This window comes from Plecotus auritus, assembly GCF_963455305.1.
Source record: "Plecotus auritus genome assembly, chromosome: 1".
NCBI lineage: Eukaryota > Metazoa > Chordata > Mammalia > Chiroptera > Vespertilionidae > Plecotus > Plecotus auritus.
This window is the reverse complement of record NC_137770.1, coordinates 216,877,423-216,900,959: the sequence shown is the minus strand read 5'-3', so window position 1 is coordinate 216,900,959 and position 23,537 is coordinate 216,877,423. Positions and strand designations below refer to the sequence as shown.

Genomic DNA, 23,537 nt, shown 5'->3' with positions numbered 1-23,537 from the left:
AGCAGGGCTGGAACCAGAGGGCCTCGCAGCAATTAATGTAAAACATGGCCGTTAACATAAGTACAAACCATGGCAAATGCATCTTATAAATATGAAACATTATACTTAATTATAAAGAATTATAATATATATTGCTATTAACTTATGTTCAATGACAAAAATCAGATTTTTTTCTTGTTTTCTTTGGGAAGATGGGGGCAACATTTGAAATATCTTACCTAATAAGAGACAAACATGTAAATTGACCGTACCTCTGCTATGCCCACAGCCAATCAGAGTGAGTATGCAAATTAGAAGGCCAAAGATGGCGGCAACCCAGCTGCTCCAGGCATGGAGTGGCCAGGTGGGACAGGACGCCTGCTATGAAAGGGAGCGGGGGGGGGGGGGGGGGGGCGCGCGAAGGATCTACAGGAGTGGAGTGCCGCAGTGAAGATAAGACTGCGGACTCCGGAGTCTGCAGTGAAGACGAAGAAGGCAGACTCTGGCCAGAGTGAAGGCCTGGGTCCCAGGTGCCGGAGGAAAACCAGTGCTGGAAGCCAAGGGAAGGAAGGTCTATTGCACAAATCTTTACATGCAACGGGCCTCTAGTATAATTTATATAATGGAAGAATTGTTTTCATTTCTTTCTTTTTTTAATTTACAGAGGCTATTAATAAATCAGGTTTTTCTCTGTTCTTCCCAAGAATTTCACCAATTAGAATTTAGTGAAATCACTAAGGTATCATTTTGTGCACTGCTGCTTCAGGAATAGTTCCTGGGAGACATCACTGCTGCTTCAGGAATAGTTCCTGGGAGACATCACTAGTATAATACTAATCACACAGCATAAGAGGAGTCCCATGTTTACCCTCCTGCCTTCTTTCCTACTAATCCATTCCAATGAAGTGACTGTGGCCCCTAAGCTGGATCTTAGTTGCAAGCACATTTTCTAGAACTTAACTAAGCAGGGAGTATACAAAGAACACAGTCAATTCTTGCCCACCATGAAAAAGGCATGAACAGGGCGATAAGTGTAAAGATATAATGATGTTTAAAGTAAAGAACACAACAGATGAGGCATTAAGTATCTGGCTGACTCAAGAAAAGTTAAGTCCTTTGGTTGATATCTCTTACCCCCTCCCCCTTCCCACTGAAGTTTGACAGTCTGTTCATGCTTCTCTGTCTCTGTATTTTTGTTCATCAGTTTATGTTGTTCATTATATTCCACAAATGAGTGAGATCGTGTGATAGCATATAAGCATAACCAATGGACACAGACATTAGGGGGGTGAGGGCATGTGCCGTGTGGGGAGGGTGGCTGAGTGGAGGCCAATGAGGGAAAAAGGAAACATATGTAATACTATATGTAATACTTTAAACAATAAAAAAAAAAAGAGAGAGGAGTAAGAATTCACTGTGAAGCAGACAGAGGGGTGGGGTGCATTCTAGGCAAAAGGTAGCAGCAGATACAGACACAGCATGCTCAAGAGATAGGAATGTATGGCAAGAGAGAACTAGGTATGTATGGCAAGAGAGGCGGTTAACAAAATGAGCAAGGCTAGCTGGGTGATGAAAGACTTCATCCCACAGGGGGAAACTATGAAGTAAGGAGGAGAGACTTTGAGCGAGTGCACGTGGAAAGAACTCTTGGCAGCAATGTGGAAGATGCTAACAGAACAAAAGGAAGCCATGGCAATGATCCAGGTGATAACGAAGAGAGGCCTGAATTAAGGCAAGTGGCTGTGGGCAACAGAAGGCAGGCACTGAGATTAAGAACATTTTAGAAGGAAGAATGGCAAGTCAGGGTAAATCACTGAAAGAGAAAGGGTGTAGGGGTGAGAAAGGGTTGTTTGACTCACCCCCCATTTCTGGCCCAGGGAGACTGTGGATGGCACTACAGCCTACCACCATGGAGAACATCCTATCATTCAACACCAAACTCAAATTCTTTCCCGCTAAGTCTTCTCTGCCCACTGTGGTTCAATATGATCCCTTCCCTCTCCGTACACCCTCGTTCTTTTCCTGTGTAACAGTCATTTGGCAAGTCATAATGCATATGCAATCTCTCTCATTTAACTTCCTTACTGCTAACTTTTCATGGACTAGTATACTGACCCTCTGACTAAACTAGAAGCTCTTTAAGAGCAAAGATCACCTCTTTTTCTTAAGGAGTATATGCTCAACAAACGCTGGCTGATTCAAATGTTGGCATTAGGAAAACATCCCTAGGAAGAGACAGATAACTACTATCCTTCTCTAGGATATTTAACATACTTTAATCTGTTCTCTTTTTAAAATAAAGTAGGGCTAAGTGAAGACCAAAAAAAAAAAAAAAAAAAAAAAAAGGCATCTACAGCTGCTGGAGAAATAAAAACATTCTTCCACGTTCCATGGCTAAGGCAGCAGACATGCTTAGGGTTTTCATGAACAGCGAGACTTGTAATTTCTTTTCTGTATCAACCTACTGCTCTACAACTGAAAGAAAAAAAAAAAGGCCTTCAGAGAGATGTGTACTATGAATGGCCAAGGGCAGTGGGATGTCCACAAACGGAATCATTGTATCACTAACAGCAAAGGCTTTACAAACATCTATTTTTGTTTACTCCTGGAGTCAGGGAACAAGATTACCTGAGATTTGGCTGTGACGGTTTCAGGGTTCAGGCAATGACATAGAGAAATGTTTAAATGGTCACACACAAAAATTAACCACAAAGTTCACAAGTGTCTAAGCAAACTCAGTTTTTACAAGACAAGCTGCTGTGACATAACCTAACATACTATTTCTCTGTAAGAACCCACTGACTAGAGCTTAATTCTCACCATAAAACTGATATTACTATTTTTAAAAAATATATATATGGTAAGGATGAGGAAAAGAGAGAAGCAATGGTAAAGGGGAAAGAGCTTAGAAACCATGCTTGAGTTTATCTGATTAAAAATGTATTCTATATTCTAATGTAGTAAAAGTAATTAAAATTAGTAATTATAATTCTCTCAATATTTTAACAATGTATATTCACTTAGAAACTTCCCTGGAACTAATATAATTTTCTGCCATCTGGCACAATAATATCTCCATATGGAAGAATTACTTACAGATCAAAAATAAAATACAGGGATTGTAAATGCAGTATATTTGGCATAATACAAATCTCCTCTAATTATATTCTACAATGCTTTATATTAAGAGGTTTTTTTCCCCCTCCATATATTATTTGCTTGCAAAACAAAACTACACTTAAATAAATATTTTGGTAAAGAGTTAACTGAAAAAAATTAAATTTAGTCTGTCATATTTTATTCATTCGTTTGCTCAGGCCCCGGCAGCACAGTTGGGAGCAAGAACAACTAGGTACTAATTCCAGTTCTTTGCCACCATATGACCTTGGAAAAGTCACATTTCAATTTTTGGGGGTCAAAACAGACATTATAACAGACTCTTTGCTTGCTTACCTCATTAGTTTGGTATCATATTATTAAGAAAATTTTGGCAAAAGAAAAGTGACTATGGTAATAAATAATTTCTAGAAGTGCTTAGAGATCTTCAGAGAAAAGTACCACTGGAAAATGTTGGAGATACTGAACAAAATCCATACGTCTGCCAGATCCACATATTAGGAAGAGATTTATGCAAAAATAACAACTCCGTGACATTAGTTTTGTTGACTTACTTGAACTTTGAAATGTTAAGTATATCATCCTGAATGTTCTTTCTCAGGAAATTTGCCACATGTGAAAATTACTCATTGTAACTTCAGTTATAGGAACACGGTGAAGTTATGATCATTATACTAAACTGCCTGATGCCTTAAGACAGCTGATGCTGCCTCAACAAACATTCTGTGCTAACGGAACTGTGGAAGAGTACCGGCATCCGGTAAGCCTGCAGAGATCAGCATCTATCTGTCATCCTTTTCCCCCATTTTTTTGACCAACTGAGCGAAAGTTTGCCAGAATGATACCATATTAACAAAAAAGCCAAGGCCGGTCAAAGAATATTTAACTACCAATATTACAACTGCCCAATATTTTCATTCAAGAAAACATTCCTCGGTATGGATTGGTTTCAAGAACGAGCATGCTAGGAATGGCAGTGGTCATACTCAGCGTTTCCCCCATGTAGGCAATTGTACTTACAGCTGCTGCTCCAGGACTTTAACAAGGACTTTATGCTTATTTCAAAAAACACAGAATCCTGTAGACTCAACATTGTCTCCACGGGCTGCAACGCAGCAGCAGCAGCAGCAGCAGCAGCAGCCACAGCCAGCAGCAGCCACAGCAGCAGCAGCCGCCTCGGATTTGTTGATCTGTCCTCGGAGCCGGAGCCGGAGCCGGAGCCGGAGCTGAGCTGCTGTCCCTCTTCAGCTCGCAGGCAGCCAGTTCTGACCCACAGTGCCTTGGCTTCATTACCATGCAGTCTCGCAGTGACGCACAACTATAGTGGAACGCTGCTGAATGCAGATGAGCCATCGCGTTGAATGAACGCTCACAAGTTTATTCTAAGTGCCCTGAAGGACATCCTCACCTTTTCTGATGCAGACATACACGTGGCCGCAATGCTCCCTGTTTATGTTCCTGTTACCAGTTTTGATGAGCTGTGTCCCCGGCTGCTTTCAGGGGAGTCACTACTGCTAGTAAACAGACAAGGGTAGAGCTCTGCCCTTGGACGCCAAGTTTCTAACCAGCAAAGGGCTTTAGAAATAAAAAGTGAATTCGAATCTGACATATCTTTAAATCTCTTCCTGTAATAGCTGGCCAAAAGAAAAACAACAGTGGTATTTACCCCACTCCACTACCAGTTGTCTCTTGAGAGGTTTTAGTAGTAAACTCCCCCCACCCCTCTGCACACGCAGGCAGGAAGCAGGGAGTCTCTCAGCAGCACGCTTATGATGATGCCGAGTCCACCGCCTCACTTAACCCACCAGAGAGAACGCTGGCTAATGGGCTGAAAAGATGATGTAATGGACACCGTGGCCGAGCCTCCATCAGCTCCAAAACTGCTCAGCTCAGGACAAAGTTTCCTCTGCTGCACGCAACCGATTCAACAGAGAGAACTCTCTGATAATAATGGGGTTATTTTAAAACAGGGTCTTCTATTACTACAATAGCATCAAATTCCCCTGAAAACCTTAGAATATCAATGAATAGCAAGAAAGCCTCCTGTCAAATAAAATGCACATCTTTAAAACTCTATAGAAACTTTTAAAACTGAAAACTGGCCCTGGTAAAAACTTAACAACTCTTCAAAACAGTAGAAAAAATTTCCAAATCAAACCCGACAAAAGTATTTTATATTGACAGCAGAAGGAAAATGCCTTGACCTCATAATTGGTTTACTATGACTTTGAAGGTCATAAGGCATGTGCTTTTTCATATGTGGCATATTTTTATACTGACCCATCTATACCATAGTATCCTTTAAATACCATAAAAATAAGCAAATTCAGTGATCAAAGTCAGAACTGAATAAATGTAGGCACTGTATTAAAAGGTAAAAGAACATTCTTCCATGTACAAGTATCATACACTAAGGGAAAGGAAAATCATATTCATTAAGACATATTCAGTGATAATAGTATTATTGGGAGTGTCATTAAAAGCTTGCATTTCTTTAATAACAGTCCAAAAAATCTAGAATAAGTCTAGGCCATTCCTAATCCTGAACAGGCCCAAAACCTAAATTCAAACCAGGGCTGCAAAAGCTAACCATAGAGGATTCCCATAACACACCACCATTGATTGAACACGATCGGAGACATCTCAGGATCAGTTAAGGGCGAGATTTCCCTGGTCTAATGGAACACAAATGCCTCAAGGTGTTAACATGAATAAAGGGCATTCCACAGTCCAAAACCACCACCTCCTACATCTCATTCAACAACGATGTATGTCGACAAACAAAAGCCTCTAGTTGTACACAAAACAATATGATTTTTCTTTTCTTTTTGTTAATCCTCATCCAAGGATATTTTTCCATTGATTTTTAGAAAGAGTGAAAGGGAGGGGGAGAGACAGAGAAACATCAGTTGTCTCCCGCACATGCTCCGACCAGGGGCCATGGATCAAGCCTGCAACCAACGTATGTGCCCTTGACCAGAATTGAACCTGCGAACCTTTAGTCCGTGGGTCGGCGCTTTATCCACTGAGTAAAACCGGCCAGGGCTATAATTTTTCTTTTTAACTAAAGTATTCTCCAAAGTGATTTGAAAATACAACCTTTTCATCAAACAGCTGTTAGCAGGTTAGGAGAATAAGCTGATCTAGACCCATATAAACTACACCATTAAATGCTAAGACTCAGCACTGAACCATGTCAGCAAGTGAGAAGGCATACACTACATATTTTGCCATATTTTTTTTCTACCCCATATGGAGCTAAGCCTACTAGCCTCCAACAAATTTTAAAAGCTACTTAATACCATTTGGCTGTAATGTCACACCAAAGAAACCAAGGTCCATTTCTAGTAAACCTTTATATAAACACTAACAAGCAAAACTGTTTTACAGAACATCAGAGTATGATCACTTAGGGGTGGGGTGGTAAATAATAAGTAATGTTCTCACAACCTTAAAAAAAGGATTTTCTTCTGCTTAAGTTTTGTTTACATGGATGGAGAAGAATAAACTTAATGTTTCTGTTTTATCTAATAAGCCTGTCACTATGTGCACACAGCCAAAGCCAATAACAGTTTCTTTGGGACACAGGTGCATAAAATTAATTTCAGGGTTTATTTTTAAAGTTACATTTTACATACACTAGGACTTCCTTGTAGACAGAGGGTTGGTGAAAACGGCACTTTTCATTTGTATGGAAAGTAATTCCATAGGCCCACGTAAGCAGAGCCCGCGCTCCACACTTCATTCTTTAATGAAGTAGTAATGGTACTAGTCCAACTATTAATCACTACTTTAACAAGGGTTAATGAAAAGTATTCACATTGTAACCCTTACTAAACCTCCTAATCCTATGAAACTTTTATCGCCCAAATAGCTAAAGTGTTAACCAGAAGAACCACATATGCACTCCACACTCCTTTTAGACGACCAGGGCATTGGCCCACTGTATTTTGAATGCTTTCTCAAATCTCTCAGTTACTTGTCATAATTTTTAAATTACACAAATAGTAATACTCCTAATATTCTTAAAGTGAGTTCCCTATCCTTAACATACCAGTCAACAACAGAAACAAACCCACAGCCTAGAGCTTATTTCAAGTTTGCCAAAAGAACAGTCAAAATGTCAGTCTTCTACTCTATTATTTCTGTAAGTTCAAAATTCTCCAAGTTGTAGCATACATATATATATTTTGGTCTCATTACCATAAAAAAAAATGGCCACAGAAATCATTGTTCAATGTGTCCTTGGCAAAGCAGAAAAAAAATGGTCTTGGATTATTTCCTTCAACTATTCTCCTCTCCACCTGTTAGATTATTATATATTAAAGAATGATTTTAAAATAAAGTTTAGAATATTTTAAAGAAATTCACAAGGTCGATATTATGAGCCTTTGCTGAGGTCCTTTTGGCATGAGCCAGATACTGCGCAGCAAGGGATACAGAAGGTGACTGTGGCGGGTCCTCAAGGAGTTACAAAGTGGGTTTCCCTCTTCCTTTTAATCAATTCCCATTTAATTCTATGCCTTTTCACTAGCATACTGAGGATTCATGAAACCTGTTACCTGCTTTACATTTCTAAGTAGAACGTAGACAGAGGTATACATTCTAACACACACACACACACACACACACACACACACACACACACACACACACAAATGTATACCAGGAAAAATTCTCAGTAAATCCTTAAAAAAAACAAAAACTGCCCTTTAGATAGAATCCAAACAAAATGTTCTTTGATATATAATAAAATTTGGATCTAAATGAAAATATCATAAAATACAATTCATTGGAATCTAATGTTCCATGTACCCACAGGAAATAAAAATCTTCAATTATGAACATTCTTAGGAAGAGTGCAAATATATGGATTATTCCTCAGATTAACATCTTTTTAAATTATCTCAGAAATTATTAAAATGGTATTAATGTGGGAAAAAAAGAAACTTGCCAAATTTTTCCATACAAAATGTCACTCCTAGAGCCTTCAACATCCCCCACCGATTTTAGCCTCTTCAAAAAGTTCTCACCTTTTTTTGAGTTTAGAAAAGAGACTGAAAGGTTTTAGGAATGGAAGGAAAGATGCCCTCAGGTGTATTAGATAATTAACACCTCACAGGAAATACAAAAAAATAAAATGGTTGCAAAAATACTTGATATTTTGCTCTGAAACTTCGTATTTTGCTCTGAAACTTCATTAAACAATGCAACAAAACATTAACAGTAATTATCTATAATTATTACCAGTAGTTAACATTTACTTCTTTTTTTTTTTTTTACTCCTCACCAGAGGACATTTTTTCCACTGATTTTTCAGACAGTGAAAGGGAGGGAGAGGAACAAGAGGAGAGAGAGAGAGAAACATTGATTGGTTGCCTCCCACATGTGCCCAGACAGGGGCCAAGGATGAACCTGCAACAGAGATACATGCCCTTGGCTGGGAATTGAACCCATGACTCTTTGGTGCACAGGCCAATGCTCTAAACACTGAGCAAAACTGGCCAAGGCAACATTTACTTCTTAATGTACTTACTTCTTTATCCAGGGGTGGACAAAAGTAGGTTTACAGTTGTGAGTGTGAATCAGGTTATTCTTAATTTATTATTTTCTATATGAACAACTGTAAACCACATTTCCCAAATTTTCTACAATGAATGTTTTAACATTTTAAAACTTCATTACAGAAAGAAAGCAGGAGTGCCTGGTCAGTGTGGCTCAGTGGTTGAACATTGTCCCACGTACCAAGAGGTCAGGGCACATGCTCGGGTTGTGGGCTCGATCCCCAGTATGGGCATGCAGGAGGCAGCTGATGAACGTATCTCTCTCATTGATGTTTCTATCTCTCTCTGTCTCTCCCTTCCTCTCTCTGAAATCAATAAAAAAATATTTTTTAATAAAAGAAAATTTTTTAATAAAAGCAAGCAGGATTCTTGGAGAAATGGCTGATTCTAAGACTTACATAAAATAACTCTCCTTTAGGGCCAAAAGTATGAAAGGGCCACTATAACAATTTCAGCAACAAAATAAAATAATGTAGTTTTGGACTATAACCCAAACTATAAAATAAATATCCATGAATCTATACTGATATAAATTAATGATTATATACAAAAGTAAGAGGAGATCAATCTCACATTGTGCAGAAAAAGAGTTAACCTAGCACAGTGGTCGGCAAACTGCGGCTCGCAAGCCACATGCGGCTCTTTGGCCCCTTGAGTGTGGCTCTTCCACAAAACACCACGGCCTGAGCGAGTCTATTTTGAAGAAGTGGTGTTAGAAGAAGTTTAAGTTTTAAAAATTTGGCTCTCAAAAGAAATTTCAATCGTACTGTTGATATTTGGCTCTGTTGACTAATGAGTTTGCCGACCACTGCCCTAGCAGGCCTGACTGGTATCCTTTGAAAGTCCTGCTTACAAGATTGGCCCCTGGCTAGCATCTAAGAACTTAAATTTCAAGAGGGCCCCCACCATTCCCAGAACTGATCTGAGTGGCTCACACTATGCCTAAACTGTTGGTACACACAATGCAGATTATGCTGAACATCTGCTTTCCTCTAGGGAGTCTAAAATGTGGGTATGTGCCTGGCACTGGATAATCATGTGATCAGCCCTGATAAAAGTCCTGGGCACTGAGTCTACTGAGCTCCGTGGCTGGTAACGTTTCACCCATGGTGTCGTAGCTCAATGCTGGGCAATCAATTGCCTCCTCTCTGGTGCTACTGGGAGACACTCTGAAGGCTTGTGCCTGGTTTCCCCTGGACTTCATCCAATGTGCCTTTGCACTTTGCTGATTTTGCTTACTGTCCTTTTGCTGTTCTTAATCATAGCTGTGAGTACGACGACACACTGTGTCCTGAGAGTCCTTCTAGCAGATCATTAAATGTGAGGATGGTCTTGGGGATCCATGATACACATTCAGAAGAATTCTGAATAATTTATGTAGATATTTCACTCTCAAGGAGGAGCATTACTCCCAGATCTTTAAAAATATGAGCTATACTTAGTAACCTTCTTTGGAAGGGTACAATACAGATAGCAGAGGGAAAGAGGAATTTTATTGTGGAGAAACCTGACAAATACTACTTCAGCCAGGAGAACAAGATTAAACTCATCAGTGATAAGAGCACACATTCTTGATGATGAAAATGGCATTTTTCCTCTGTGTTCTTCTTCCCAAAACCTATAACCCAGCCTAAGTAAAAAGAAAACATCATATAAACCCAAAATGAACAGTCTAAAAAATATCCAACCAATTCTCCTCAAGACTATCATGGTCATCAAAAACAAGGAAACTCGGAGAAACTATTATAGTCGAATACCCAGGGCATTCGGCAGATACTTCAGAAGTGTCATGCCTGACTAATGGGCCAGTGGTTACTTAAAACCCTTCTTAACATAGCTTTAAAAGATCAAAAGCAAACCTCAAAAGATTAAGCTATAAGCAAGTAACAGCCTTCCAGAACAAAAAACAACACTTTTTAAAAAAATTTTAACAAAATCCAACATTTAAATGTCTAGCATATAATTAAATATTATTAGATGTGTCAAGAAGTAGGAAAATGTGACCCATAAAATTAGTCAATTAAGCAGATCTAGAAATGACAGAGATGGAATTAAGCATATGGGCTCTTAAAAAGCTATTATATATAGACTCAAAAACTTGAATAAAAAGGTAAACACAGAGAAACCAAGATGGCAGCATAGGTAAATACCTAAACTGCTGCCTCGCACAACAATTTCAAAACTACAACTAAAAGACAAAACGGACATCATCCAGAACCACAGAAAAGCTGGCTGAGTGGAAATTCTACAACTAGAAGGAAAGAGAAAAGCACACTGAGACTCAGAGGAGCTGCAGGAGGCAGAGGTACTGAGACGCGCGCGGAGAGGACTGGCAACTGAGTGCACGGCTGGCTTTCTCAAGCAAAAGGGAGACAAAAGCTCCCGACTGCGCTGAACTCCAGTTCTGGGCGAGACTCTGGGGACCCAGACTCATTCGATGAGAAACTGGACTGTCAGGAAAGAGAAAAGCACACCGAGACTCAGAGGAACTGCGGAAGGCAGAGGTACGGAGGCGCGGAGGTGCAGAGGTACGGAGGCAACTGAGTATGCAGCTGGCTTTCTCAATCGGGAGGGAGACAAAAGCTCCCGACCGCTCTAAACTCCAGTTCCGGGAGAGACTCTGGGGACCCAGACTCATTCGGGGAGAAACTGGACTGTCTGGCAGCGGGCGAAAATCGAGGGCGGCTTTCTCTCAGAGGTGCTTGCTGCGATTACCGTGGGACACTGAGACCCGGGGGCCTCATAGGGCAGGGCTGACGGGAAGCCACTGCTGTCTGCTCAGCCCTGAGACTCCGCCCCATCCAAGCTGAGCACAGAGGCTTTTGCAAGTCTTGTCTCATAAGGGTGTCTCCAGCACAGACGTTTTCCCAGCGTAGACACAGCTGATCCTCACAGCCAATTGACCTGGAGGTCAATTCCTCCCAGTGATACCAACAACAATCAAGGCTTAACTACAACAAGACTGTGAACACAGCCCACAAAGGGGTGCACCAAGAGTGTCCACCTCAGGTAACTGGAGAGGCTGAGCCACGGGCCCTATAGGACACCTAGCACACAAAGCCACTCTATCAACTCAGGGAAGCAGCCAAAATGCGGAGACAAAGAAACAGGTCACAAATGAAAGAAATGGAGGAAAGCAAATGACTGGATATAGAGTTCAAAACCACAGTTATAAGGTTTTTCAAGGATTTTCTAGAAAAGGCCAATAAATTTAGCGAGACCCTCGAGGATATGAAAAAGGACCAACTAGAAATTAAGCATACACTGTCTGAAATAAAAAATATTATACAGAGACCTAACAGCAGACTAGAGGACCGCAAGAATCAAGTCAAAGATCTGAAATACAAAGAAGCAAAAAACACTCAACTGGAAAAGCAAAAAGAAAAAAGAATCCAAAAATATGAAGATAGTGTAAGGAACCTTTGGGACAACTTCAAGCGTACCAACATCAGAATTATGGGGGTGCCAGAAGAAGAGAGAGAGCAAGATACTGGAAACCTATTTGAAGAAATAATGACCAAAAACTTCCCCCACCTGGTGAAAGAAATAGACTTACAAGTTCAGGAAGCGCAGAGAATCCCAAAGAAAAGGAATCCAAAAGGACCACACCAAGACACATCATAATTAAAATGCCAAGATCAAAAGACAAAGAGAGAATATTAAAAGCAGCAAGAGAAAAACAGTTAATTACCTACAAGGGAGCACCCATACGACTGTCAGCTGATTTCTCAACAGTAACTATGCAGGCCAGACGGGAGTGGCAAGAAATAGTCAAAGTGATGAATAGCAAGAACCTACAATCAAGATTACTCTACCCAGCAAAGCTATCATTCAGAATTGAAGGTCAGAGAAAGAGCTTCACCGATAAGAAAAAGCTAAAGGAGTTCATCACCACCAAACCAGTATTCTATGAAATGGTGAAAGGTATTCTTTAAGAAGAGGAAGAAGAAGAAAAAGGTAAAGATAAAAATTATTGAAAAACAAAAACATATCAACAAGTGAATCTAAAATCAAGTAAATAAAAAATCTGAGGAACAGAATAAACTGGTGAATATAATAGAATCAGGGGCATAGAAAGGGAGTGGACTGACAATTCTCGGGGGGAAAAGGGTGTGGGGGGTGCGGGATGAGACTGGACAAAAATCGTACACCTATGGATGAGGACAGTGGCGGCGGGGGGGGTGGGTAAGGGCAGAGGGTGGGGTGAGAACCGGGTGGAGGGGAGCTATGGGGGGGGAAAGAGAGGAACAATTGTAATAATCTGAACAATAAGGATTTATTTAAAAAATGGACAAGGAAAAAAAAGTAAACACAATGAGGATAAAAGAGAATATATAAAAATGGACTTAAATAGAACTGAGATAAATTACAAAATATCTAAAAAATAAATTCACTGCAAAGAACTAAAAAAAGATTAGATTCCACAGAACAAAAGATTAGTCAACTTGGAGAAATGGAAATAGCTCTCCAAAGTCAAGAACAGATAACAAAACAGTGAAAAAAATGCATAAAGCCTCACTGAACTTCGCAAGAACATCAAATAGTCTAACATATGTGTTTTTGGAATCTCAGAGAAGCAAAGAGAAAATACTATCTGAAGAAATAATGATCAGAATTTCTGAAAAATTGATGAAGACCCACAAATCCAAAACACTCCAACCTCAAGCAAGAATTCATGTACCAAAAGAATACATGCCAAGGCATGCCATAATCAAACTCCTGAAAACCAAATGATAAAGAAAATCTTAAAATTGGGGGGAAAAAATGACACATTGCTTACAGAGGAACAAAGATTAAAATGAACACAAGTGTTTCATCTGAAACTATTCAAGGCAGAAGTTGTAATGACATAACGGAAAAGCTTAAAGCATAAAAATTGGTGAGTTACAATGCTATATCCAGTGAAAGTATCCTGTCAAGGTACAAGCAAAAAACTTTCCCAAGATAGACAAAAGCTGAAAGAATTCATCACCAACAGATCTACATACAAAAAATGTCACATAAAGTTGTTCAGGCAGGAAGTATATAAGATGAAAACTTGAATCCATACAAATTATGAAGAGTGCCAGAAAAGGCAAATGTAAAGGTAAGAAAAGACCTCTTATTTCTCATTTTAAATGTTCTTTAACTGACTGTTTCAAGCAAAAGTGGTTAACAATGTACTGTCAGGTTTATAACATATGAAAAAATAAAACATCCTATATAATAAAAGGCTAATGTGCAAATAGACAGAACAACCAAACAACTGGTCGCTATGACACGCGCTGACCACTAACGGGCACGCGCGGAACATGGCAGGCGTTGGCCACGGCGGGATGGTACAACAGGTGGGCAGGGGCGCCAGACCAAGGCAGGGCGCCGGTCGCTGTCATCAGAGAGAGCCTCTGGTGGTTACTGAAAATTCTTTGTTCCCATGAGCCGTGGTCCCGACACGTGTTCGCACCTGCTGCCAGCGCCAGCCCTGCTTGCACGGGCTGCCAGAGCCACCACTTGCACTTGCTGCCAGCGCCCGGTGCCGGCCCCAATCGCTCGGCGCTGTCAGTGGGTGCAACTGGCAGCTGCCAGCCCCGATCGCCCTTCAGGGCTTGGCTTCTCCACCACCCCCTACTTCTGAGGGGTGATTGGGGTCAGCAGCCGCCTCTCACACCGCTGCTGGCGATGGCCCCGCTCGCACCCGCAGTCGGCGCCAGAGCCGCCACTCGCACCTGCTGCCAGCACCTGGCGCTGGTCCCAATCGCCACTGAAGGCTTCTCCACCTCCCCCTGCTCCTAAGGGGTGATCAGGGCAGCAGCTGCCGCTCGCACCTGCTTCTGGAGCCGGCTCCAATCACTCCGGGCCATCAGCGGGTGCGAGTGGGGCTGGCGCCATCAGCTCATGGGAGCGGCGGCGGCTGAATTGGGGCTGCCAGCAGACGGGGGACTGGGGGAGGGAGGGTCATGGTGTGAGGGGCTGGGGAGCGACTCGGAGGATCGGCCGAGACCTGCCCCTGTGCCCAACGCAGCCTCGCAGCCTACCGTTTCTTTCAAGATGCACGAATTCATGCACTGGGCCCCTAGTTTGACTATAATAGCACAAAGGATGGAGGGGAGAAAGAAGTATAAAGTTTCAGGTTCTTATTATACATAACATGTTATGCTATTATTTGAAAGTAAACAATGATAAGTTCAAATTGATTTTGTAAACTCTAAAGCAAGTAGTTTAAAAAGAGAATTTAATAAAGCAATAGTAGAATAAATTAGAATACTAAAAATATATACAAGGAGACAAGGAAAGAAGGGAAAAAAGAAAATATAACAGATGGGACAATAGGAAACAATAGCAATATAGATTTATGCTCAATTTTGTCACCAATTATATTAAGTATAAATGGTCCAAACACTGTGCAGAGCACCATGATAGGTGCTAAAGGAAAATTTAATGACTGAAATAGATCTTGGTGCTCTTGGGAGGGTTAGGACCCAAAGGTCGATGTGGGTGTGGCTATGTGTGTCTCCCTCTTCTGAAGAATGAGTCTTTATGCTTAACCTCAAAAAGAAAAACAGATTGTGTTTGCTTCGCAGCACATATAGTAAAATTGAAACAATACAGAGAAGATTAGGATGGCCCCAGCGCAAGGATGACATGCAAATTCGTGAAGTGTTAAAAAAATGCCTTTTTTTTTTTTCTAAATTAAAATCAAAGTAACTCTGGCTGACCAGGATTAGAGCACCAGATTCCTATCCACTTGGTTCTTCCACTTGCCGGAGAAGATTCACAAAGAAGCCCTGAAAAACCCACAGGGCTCCAGGAAATACTGAAGTTGATCATCAAATGCTATAGAAGGGTTTTGAGCAGGAAACTCATTAATTAGGTAAGGAATGGACTGGAGGAGAACACAACAGAAGTCAATGGGCCATTTATTTATTTTAAAAAGTTTATTTTAGAGTATGTTTTTATTGATTTTAGGGAGAGGGATAGAGAGAGAGAAACATCGATGAGAGAGAACCGTTGATCGGCTGCCTCCCGCCCACCTCCCACGGGGGATCAAGCCCACAACCCAGGCATATGCTCTGACCAGGAATAGAATCGATGACCTCCTGATTCATGGGTCGACACAACACTTAACCACACAGGCGGGGCTCAATGGGCTATTTAAATTGCTAAGGTGAGAGATGATGACTTTAAAAATGAATAATATACTTAAAACAATTCAGGAAAAGGCAATAAGGATGGGAAGAAGACAGATTCCAATTTTTCCTTAGACGTACTTCTTGATGTATTCAGTGACTGATCGAATAGGGTAAAAAAATTAAAGCTGAACTACTCAAAAGTGACCCTTAGGCCTAGCTGGCCGCATAGACGGTACTAAATGTACATAGGTCACATCAAGAAGAAGTCTGGCTATGTAGTACAAAAGGGATGTCAGGACTAGAGAGGAGAGGAGAGCGTAGGGACAGATAACCAACCCCACAAGCCTTCCAGCTGTCTTCTCCATTGATGAGGAGGGAAAACCAAATTCCTTATTTTCAAGTACTTGCTAGCCAACAATAACCACAAATTAATGGCTTCGGCTGAAGTGAAGAAAAACAACAACAAAGAAACAATAATTCAAATCCAGCACTAGGAAAGAACAAATGAAATACACAGGTGACTAATGAGGGGAATCTGCTCCTGAAACACTTGAACCAGAATTCCATCTAGATTTCTAGATAGGAAACATTCAGGTCATGTCCAAATTAAATGCTTATTTCAGAAGTATATGCCAAGTCTCTGAATTAATGGTAATAGCTATAAAAGTGTAAATTTTCTACAAACGTCACAGATTGGACCAGTGCACCAATATATCCTCAAATCAGCAATGTAAAACAGTAAAGAAGCATTTTAACTAAGCTCTGTATTTTAGGAGTGGTTACCTGTGCAGCAATTCCATTGCTTGCGTATGCTGTGAGGTACAATTACTGTTACCTCCTGACACAGGGTATTTATTAATAGCCCAATTGTTCCTAGTTTTTGGTTGAAGTTCTTTTTATATATTTCACACATAAAAATAAAAAAAATTGCTTCCTCTGCTTAAAATGAAGCAGTCCAGACCCCGTAATCATACTTTCTTCTTTGCCCTAATAAGCCATACCAATTTGATATCACTTGGCCCAGTGGTAAGACACTTACTTCTTCAATGGGGGAAAAAAACACACAAAAAAACTGTTTCTGGATATACTTGAAATTCATTATTGAGACTCCAGAAATTGTTTATGAAATAATTTTTGAAAATACTGCTTTAAAAAAATCCAGATTTAAAATTTTATATTCAAAAGGCTGCTAGTTACTGGATTTATATTTTTACAGTGCACACAATGTATATTCATCACCTACAAAGACACTAGATTGTTAGTACTAAGGTACTTTCATTGTCAATATATGGTATACAGATGTATTGGGAAGTAAGAGGAATATGCATTACAGGGAAAGTGTAAGAAAAATTCTAAGAAACACGAACAGGATGAAAATAAAATGTATTGTCCAAAGCAGGACATTTTTTGAGGGCAGAAATAGGCACTACTATTAACAACAAGCCAGGACAGAGATGTAAACCGTCAACTGTCCAGGGTCTATGAGGACCTATGGTCACCTTATCTAAGAAGCAGCCACCACAAGGTGAAGGCTCACTAATTCCTGCCAACACTTGCCTTCCTGAATTTTTCCTACTTTGTCAGTAGCATAGGAAATTTTCAATCAACTAGAGGTTCTTATTGTTTGAGCCACCTTTGATAACACTCTTCACAATTTTAAAACAAAGGAGTGAGTCAGCAAGGCTGTTCTAAAGTATAAAAGGAAGAGTCTAAATCAGAAAAGAAAAGGAAGTGTCCAACTGCAGAGGCGACTAAATGTAAAGACAAAAATCACACTTAGAAAGGAGAGTGCCAGCTGGGGTAGAAAGGAAAGATGAAGAGATTGCCCAGCAGAATTAAATGGGCCAGACTGAGACACAGAAAAATATTTATGTGTGGTTAAACATAATCATAATGTACTATATAAAGAAATTTGAAAGTACCTACCTTCATAATCTTAATATTTGTTAAAGCCCCTCCAAATCTAGTAAATCAGAGCCCACTTTTTAAAAATAAGATGTCTGAGGTCATTGTTAAGCCCATTAAAGTTTAAGAAGAGCTCCTTTGACAGGTCCAAGATGGTGGCGTAGGTAAACACCTGAACTGCTGCCTCGCACAACAATTTCATAACTACAACTAAAAGACAAAACGTCTATCACCCAGAACCACGGGAAAGCTGGCTGAGTGGAAGTTCTACAACTAGAAGGAAAGAGAAAACAGCATTGAGAGGTGCACAAGCGCTGAAAAGCTGAGGTACGGAGGCGCGTGAATTGGGCTGGCGACGGGCGACTGGGAGCACTGCTTTTTTCAACCCGAAGGGAGACAAGCTCCCGATTACTCCAAACTCCAGTTTCTGGGGAGACGCGGGAGACCCAAACTCCTACGGGGAGAAGCTGGACTGTCTGCCGTGGGATCAGAAAGTGAGGGAGGCTTGCTTGCAGGGCTGCACGCAGGAATAATTGTTTACTGTGCTGGGGCGAGGGACGAGAGGACACGGTCGGAGACACAGAGCCAGCTAACTGGCAGCCATTGCTGTTTGCCACGCCCTAGCCTAGTCACACCCTGAGACCCCGCCCCGTACAACCTACAAACCCACCCAAGCTCCAAAACAGCGGCTTTAGCATATGAATGACCTGCCCTATTGCAGCTTAACCTAGCAAACTTGCAGCTCGGGTCAGACAGCTCCAAAACCTCCAAACCCCAAGCAAACAGGAGAAAACTGTAGTTCTCGCTGTAGCTCCTGCTGGGTGGCCTCAGACAGTAGCTGACCTGCACCCCATTGGAGATCCAGAAGCCAGTGTACCTAGTGGTCAGTGTGAGACACCAGATTTCAACTCCTCACATCCATAAGTGACACATTCAAGAGGCAGACTCAGTGAGCACCAAAGCCCCACTGAAACAAGTCCTGCACCATAAGCGTGTCTCCAGCACAGCAGTTCTTCCATTATAGACACAGCGGGTCCTCACAGCCAATTGGCCTGGAGGTCAATTCCTCCCAGTGTACCAACAGCAATCAAGGCTTAACTATACACCAAGACTTTGCACTCAGCCCACAAAGGGGTGTACCAAAGGCGTCCACCTCAGGTGATCGGGGAGGCTGAGCTACTGGCCCCTATAGGTCACCTACCACACAGAGCCACTCCATCAACACAGGGAAGCAGCAAAATGCGAAGACAAACATGTCACAAATGAAAGAAATGGAGGAAAGCAAACTACTGGACGACATAGAGTTCAGAACCATATTTATAAGGTTACTCAAGAATCTTCTAAAAACCGCTGAGGAGCTTAGTGAGACCTTCAAGGACCTTAATGAGAATGCCAAAAAAATGGAAAAGGACCAGTCAGAAATTAAGCATACACTGTCTAAAATAAAGAATATACAGAAACTCAACTGTAGATCAACGTACCCCAAGAATCAAACCAAAGATCTGAAATATGAGGAAACAAAAAACACCCAACCAGAAAAACAAAAAGGAAAAAGAATCCAAAAATATGAAGATAGTGTAAGGAGCCTCTGGGACAACTTCAAGCGTACCAACATCTGAATTTTTGGGGTGCCAGAAGAAGAGAGAGAGCAAAATATTGAAAACCTATTAGAAGAAATAATGACAGAAAACTTTCCCTACCTGGTGAAAGAAATAGACTTACAAATTCAGGAAGCGCACAGAACCCTGTACAAGATGAATCCAAAGAGGACCACACCAAGACACATCATAATTAAAATGCCAAGAGCAAAAGACAAAGAGAGAATCTTGAAAGCAGCAAGAGAAAAACGGTTAGTTACCTACAAGAGAGCACCCATACGACTGTCAGCTGATTTCTCGGCAGAAACTATGCAGGCCAGAAGGGAGTGGCAAGAAATATTCAAAGTGATGAACAGCAAGAACCTACAACCAAGATTACTCTACCCAGCAAAGCTATCATTCAGAGTTGAAGGTCAGATAAAGAGCTTCACAGACAAGAAAAAGCTAAAGGAGTTCATCACCACCAAACCAGGATTACATGAAATGCTGAAGGGTATTCTTTAAGAAGAGGAAGAAGAAGAAAAAGGTAAAGATAAAAATTAAGAACAACAAAATGACATCAAATACATACCTACCAACAAGTGAATCTAAAAATCAAGTGAATAAAAAATCTGAAGAACAGAATGGACTGGTGAATATAACAGAATCAGGGACATAGAAAGGGAATGGACTGACACTTCTCAGGGGGAAGGGGGTGTGAGGGGTGCGGGAAGAGATTGGACAAAAATCTTACACCTATGGATGAAGACAGTGGCGGGGGGTAAAGGCATGGGGTGGGGTGGGGAATCAGGTGGAGCGGAGCTATGGGGGAAAAAAAAAAGAGGAACACCTGTAATAATCTGAACAATAAAGATTTATTTTTTTTAAAAAAAGAAGAGCTCCTTTAAATTAAATTTATAAAAATATTATATTGCTTACTAGAGGCCCGGTGCACGAAATTCATGTACTTGGGGGGGGGGGGCAGGCGCAGGAGGGTCCATCAGCCCAGCCTGATCACTTCCTAAGCACTCCTTTGCCAGCCTGATCGACGCCTAACTGCTCCCCTGCCAGCCCGATTGCCCCCAACTGCACTCCCCTGCCAGCCCAATTGCCCCCAACTGCCCTCCCCTGCCAGCCCGATTGCCCCCACTGCCCTCCCCTGCCGGCCTGATCGCCCCCAACTGCCCTCCCCTGCCAGCCCAATCACCCCCACTGCCCTCCCCTGCCAACCCAGTCGCCCCAACTGCCCTCCCCTACAGGCCCGGTCACCCCCAACTGCCTTCCCCTGCCAGCCCGGTCGCCCCTAACTGCCCTCCCTTGCCAACCTGGTCACCCCCACCTGCCCTCCCCTGCTGGCCTGGTCGCCCCCAACTGCCCTCCCCTGCCGGCCATCTTGTGATGACATGGGGGTGGCCATCTTGTGTGTCAGGGTGTGGCAGTCAATTTGCATATTACCTCTTTCTTATATAGGATGTTATTTTTAGCACACATCTATACTTATTTAAAAATAGAGACTAGGAAACTTCAGAAGCCTAAGATATAATAAAGAGAAATTTTCTATATTCCTTATAAGAACTTTTTTAGTGTTTTCTGAAGTTTCTCCACTTTGTAGACTAGAAATATATTCCAGCTTATACTTCTTGAGAACAGTCTAAGAGATCATCAGACAACTTACCTAATCTTAAACAAATCACTCTAGAAACAGAAAAATCTATCAAAAGTTTAACTGAAAGAAGAATTTAGAATTTAGGTATGGTGGTAAAAATTTACATCTGTACTATTTACAATTAATTTGGGTTACTGTTTATCTATAATGTTTAAATGAATAAAGCAATGATGGAATATTTGCGTTCCTGATACATATTTTAGAAAAATGTAATTCTAAAAGACAGACTGATTGGTCCTCACCTTGATTGCTATCTTCCTACAGAGAATCACCTGAGACTATCTAGGTTACCTTTAATTCTTTAAAAAAAAAAGAGAGAGAGAGAGAGTAGGTTTAATCAAGTGGCAGGATGAGGTGATAGAGATGGGGGAAGATACAGATACAGCCTAGTGGACAATGAGTTCCCTACTGTGGAAAGGTCCACAAACAGGATTCATAAAAGCAACCATTTCCCAGAATTCCACATCAGGCTATTAAGGGCAGAGAGAAAATGTGATAAGCCAACTATTATCTTTAAAAAATAAACCACCTGCCCTTCCACAATCACAGATTTTTTTTTAAATGGAGAAACATTAAAGATCACATAGCATAAACGCTTAAATTTCAGATGAGATGATTGAAGCCTGGAGGATAAGTAATATAGTTGGATCCCCAATCAAATCAGTAAGTATTTATTGAACACCTACAACAGGTAAAACACTATTCCAAGGGTTGCAAAAAAAATACAAAAAAGTATAATATTGGACCCCTTCTTCAAACCTCCCAGTCCCCGTTTCCCAGGTGAGTTGCATGCAGGAAGTTCTCTCATGTTAGCAACATTCGCTTCCATGTTCTAGCTTAGTGGATGGAACACTTTGGCCCTCGGGCCAAGTCTGGTTCATCGCCAGCTTTTGTAAATAGAGCTGTGCTGGAACGTGGCCACACATACATTCGTGTATCATCTAGGCTCCCTTTGCTCTACGAAGCCAGAGCTGAGTAGTTGTGACAGAGACTTGTGGTATGTAAAGCCTAAAATATTTACTATCTGGCCCTTTACAGAAAATGTTTGCCAAGCTCTGTTCTAGATCATCGTTTGCTCAACTTGAGGTTTTTGGTGTGGTTTGTTGTTGTTTTTTTTCTCTCTTTTCCTTTGAAATGAATGGAAGGCTGGTTTTGCCTGAGGAGCCACTGACCACTGAGCAATGTGCTAGATGGTTTTGAAGGAACAGTCAGTGGGCTAAATTTGGCAACTGACAGCAGCTCAGGGTAACAAGTAAAAACTTGTTCTGGCATAGAAGGGACAAAGACCAAATGACACAGAACTCTAACATCCAACAAATATTTACTAACTCCTTACTAAGTGCGTGTCATTGGGCTAAGTTCTGGGGATACCCCCAATAAATAACACCAACTCAGTTCACAAAGAACTGACTATCTGATGAAAGAAACACTTTTATATTAAATGGAATAGTAGAAGCTAGTAGACTATGAGATAGAGACCTGGCCCAGGGAATAATGAACTGGAGTGAAGCTGGGGTGGGATAAACTATGCAAACCCAGGGACAGGCACACAGAGACTACAATTCCCCCTGCAGAGACCCAGTCCCAGGAAGTCATCAGGATTAGAAGCTTGTTACTATCTATAGTTGCCTCAATCCAAAAACTACTATTGGTACATGGGTGGAGGTAGCTTGGATTGTAGGTTGCTTCCTGAATTTCTTTTATAGCACATTTTTGTTTAACCTTTCTAGTATATTCCTTTAGTGACATTTTTAAACTTACATTTAGCTTTAGTCATCTTAACCTATTTTACCGTGTGTTTTTTTCCAACCCCACCTCTTATTATTTTCTTTACCATCTTCCAATATAGATATTGTCACATGATTCATCTTTTTACACTTTTATTATTTCAGTATGTTGTGACTAACAATTTATTTAGTTGTATATTTTTCTTATCCCCCCTTTTTTCCAACTATTTTATCTTAGATATAACTCCTTCATTTTGCTTTTTAAGTGAGACTAAGCAGGGGTAATCATCAAAATAGTCAGCTACCAGGAAGATATGGTAACTAAAAATTAAAATATGCCCAGCCTCAGACTGGCAGTGGGTCCTGAGGGTCCTGGTGTGCTTAGGATTCACCTTTTGGTTGATGAATCCAGGGGTGGTTCAAGAGGGTCCTGGGGTAGAGACAGAAGGGCTGGAGCAGCAGGAGCACTTGGGGGAGGAGATGGCACAGTAGCTAAATATCAACTGATGGGAGGAACTGTAATCTTTCAACAACCCGTATCAGGATACCCCTTGCACACTGAATAAGCATCAGTCCTGCGAGTAGGAAATGGCAGAGTGAGTGGGATAGAGAGGAAGCTTTTCCATGCTCCTTAAAAAGAGAGACAGATGCATCTTTATTTCAATTAAGTTTCTTACAAGTCCTTTCTAAATGTCAAAGATCCTGACCCTAACTCTAGCCATACTTAACTGCTCCAATTTTTAAAAAATATATATATCCATATAACATGAAGAGACAGTCTAAAATGATTCTTCTCAAGAAGTATTAGGCTAACTTTAAAAATAGCCAAGAGAAACTACTAAAGTAGTTCTGCTGCACTAACTTCTAAAAATCTTTGTAGCTGAATTTCACAG

At 41.1% G+C, this 23,537-nt stretch overlaps 1 protein-coding gene across 5 annotated transcripts in view; it reads right to left on the bottom strand.

Moving 5' to 3' along the window:
* The window catches only part of FRYL (FRY like transcription coactivator), a 262,703-nt gene that overhangs the window by 159,470 nt on the left and 79,696 nt on the right, over nucleotides 1-23,537 (bottom strand). For 3 of the 5 annotated variants that reach the window (XM_080646340.1, XM_080646341.1, XM_080646342.1), the window contains exon 1: nucleotides 4,117-4,351. The exons of the other annotated variants lie outside the window; for them this stretch is intronic. In XM_080646340.1, coding sequence (XP_080502466.1) covers nucleotides 4,117-4,189 — 73 coding nt within the window. In that variant the 5' untranslated portion in view covers nucleotides 4,190-4,351. Of the gene's footprint in view, nucleotides 1-4,116; nucleotides 4,352-23,537 lie in introns of those variants that run through there. 5 annotated transcript variants of the gene reach the window in all.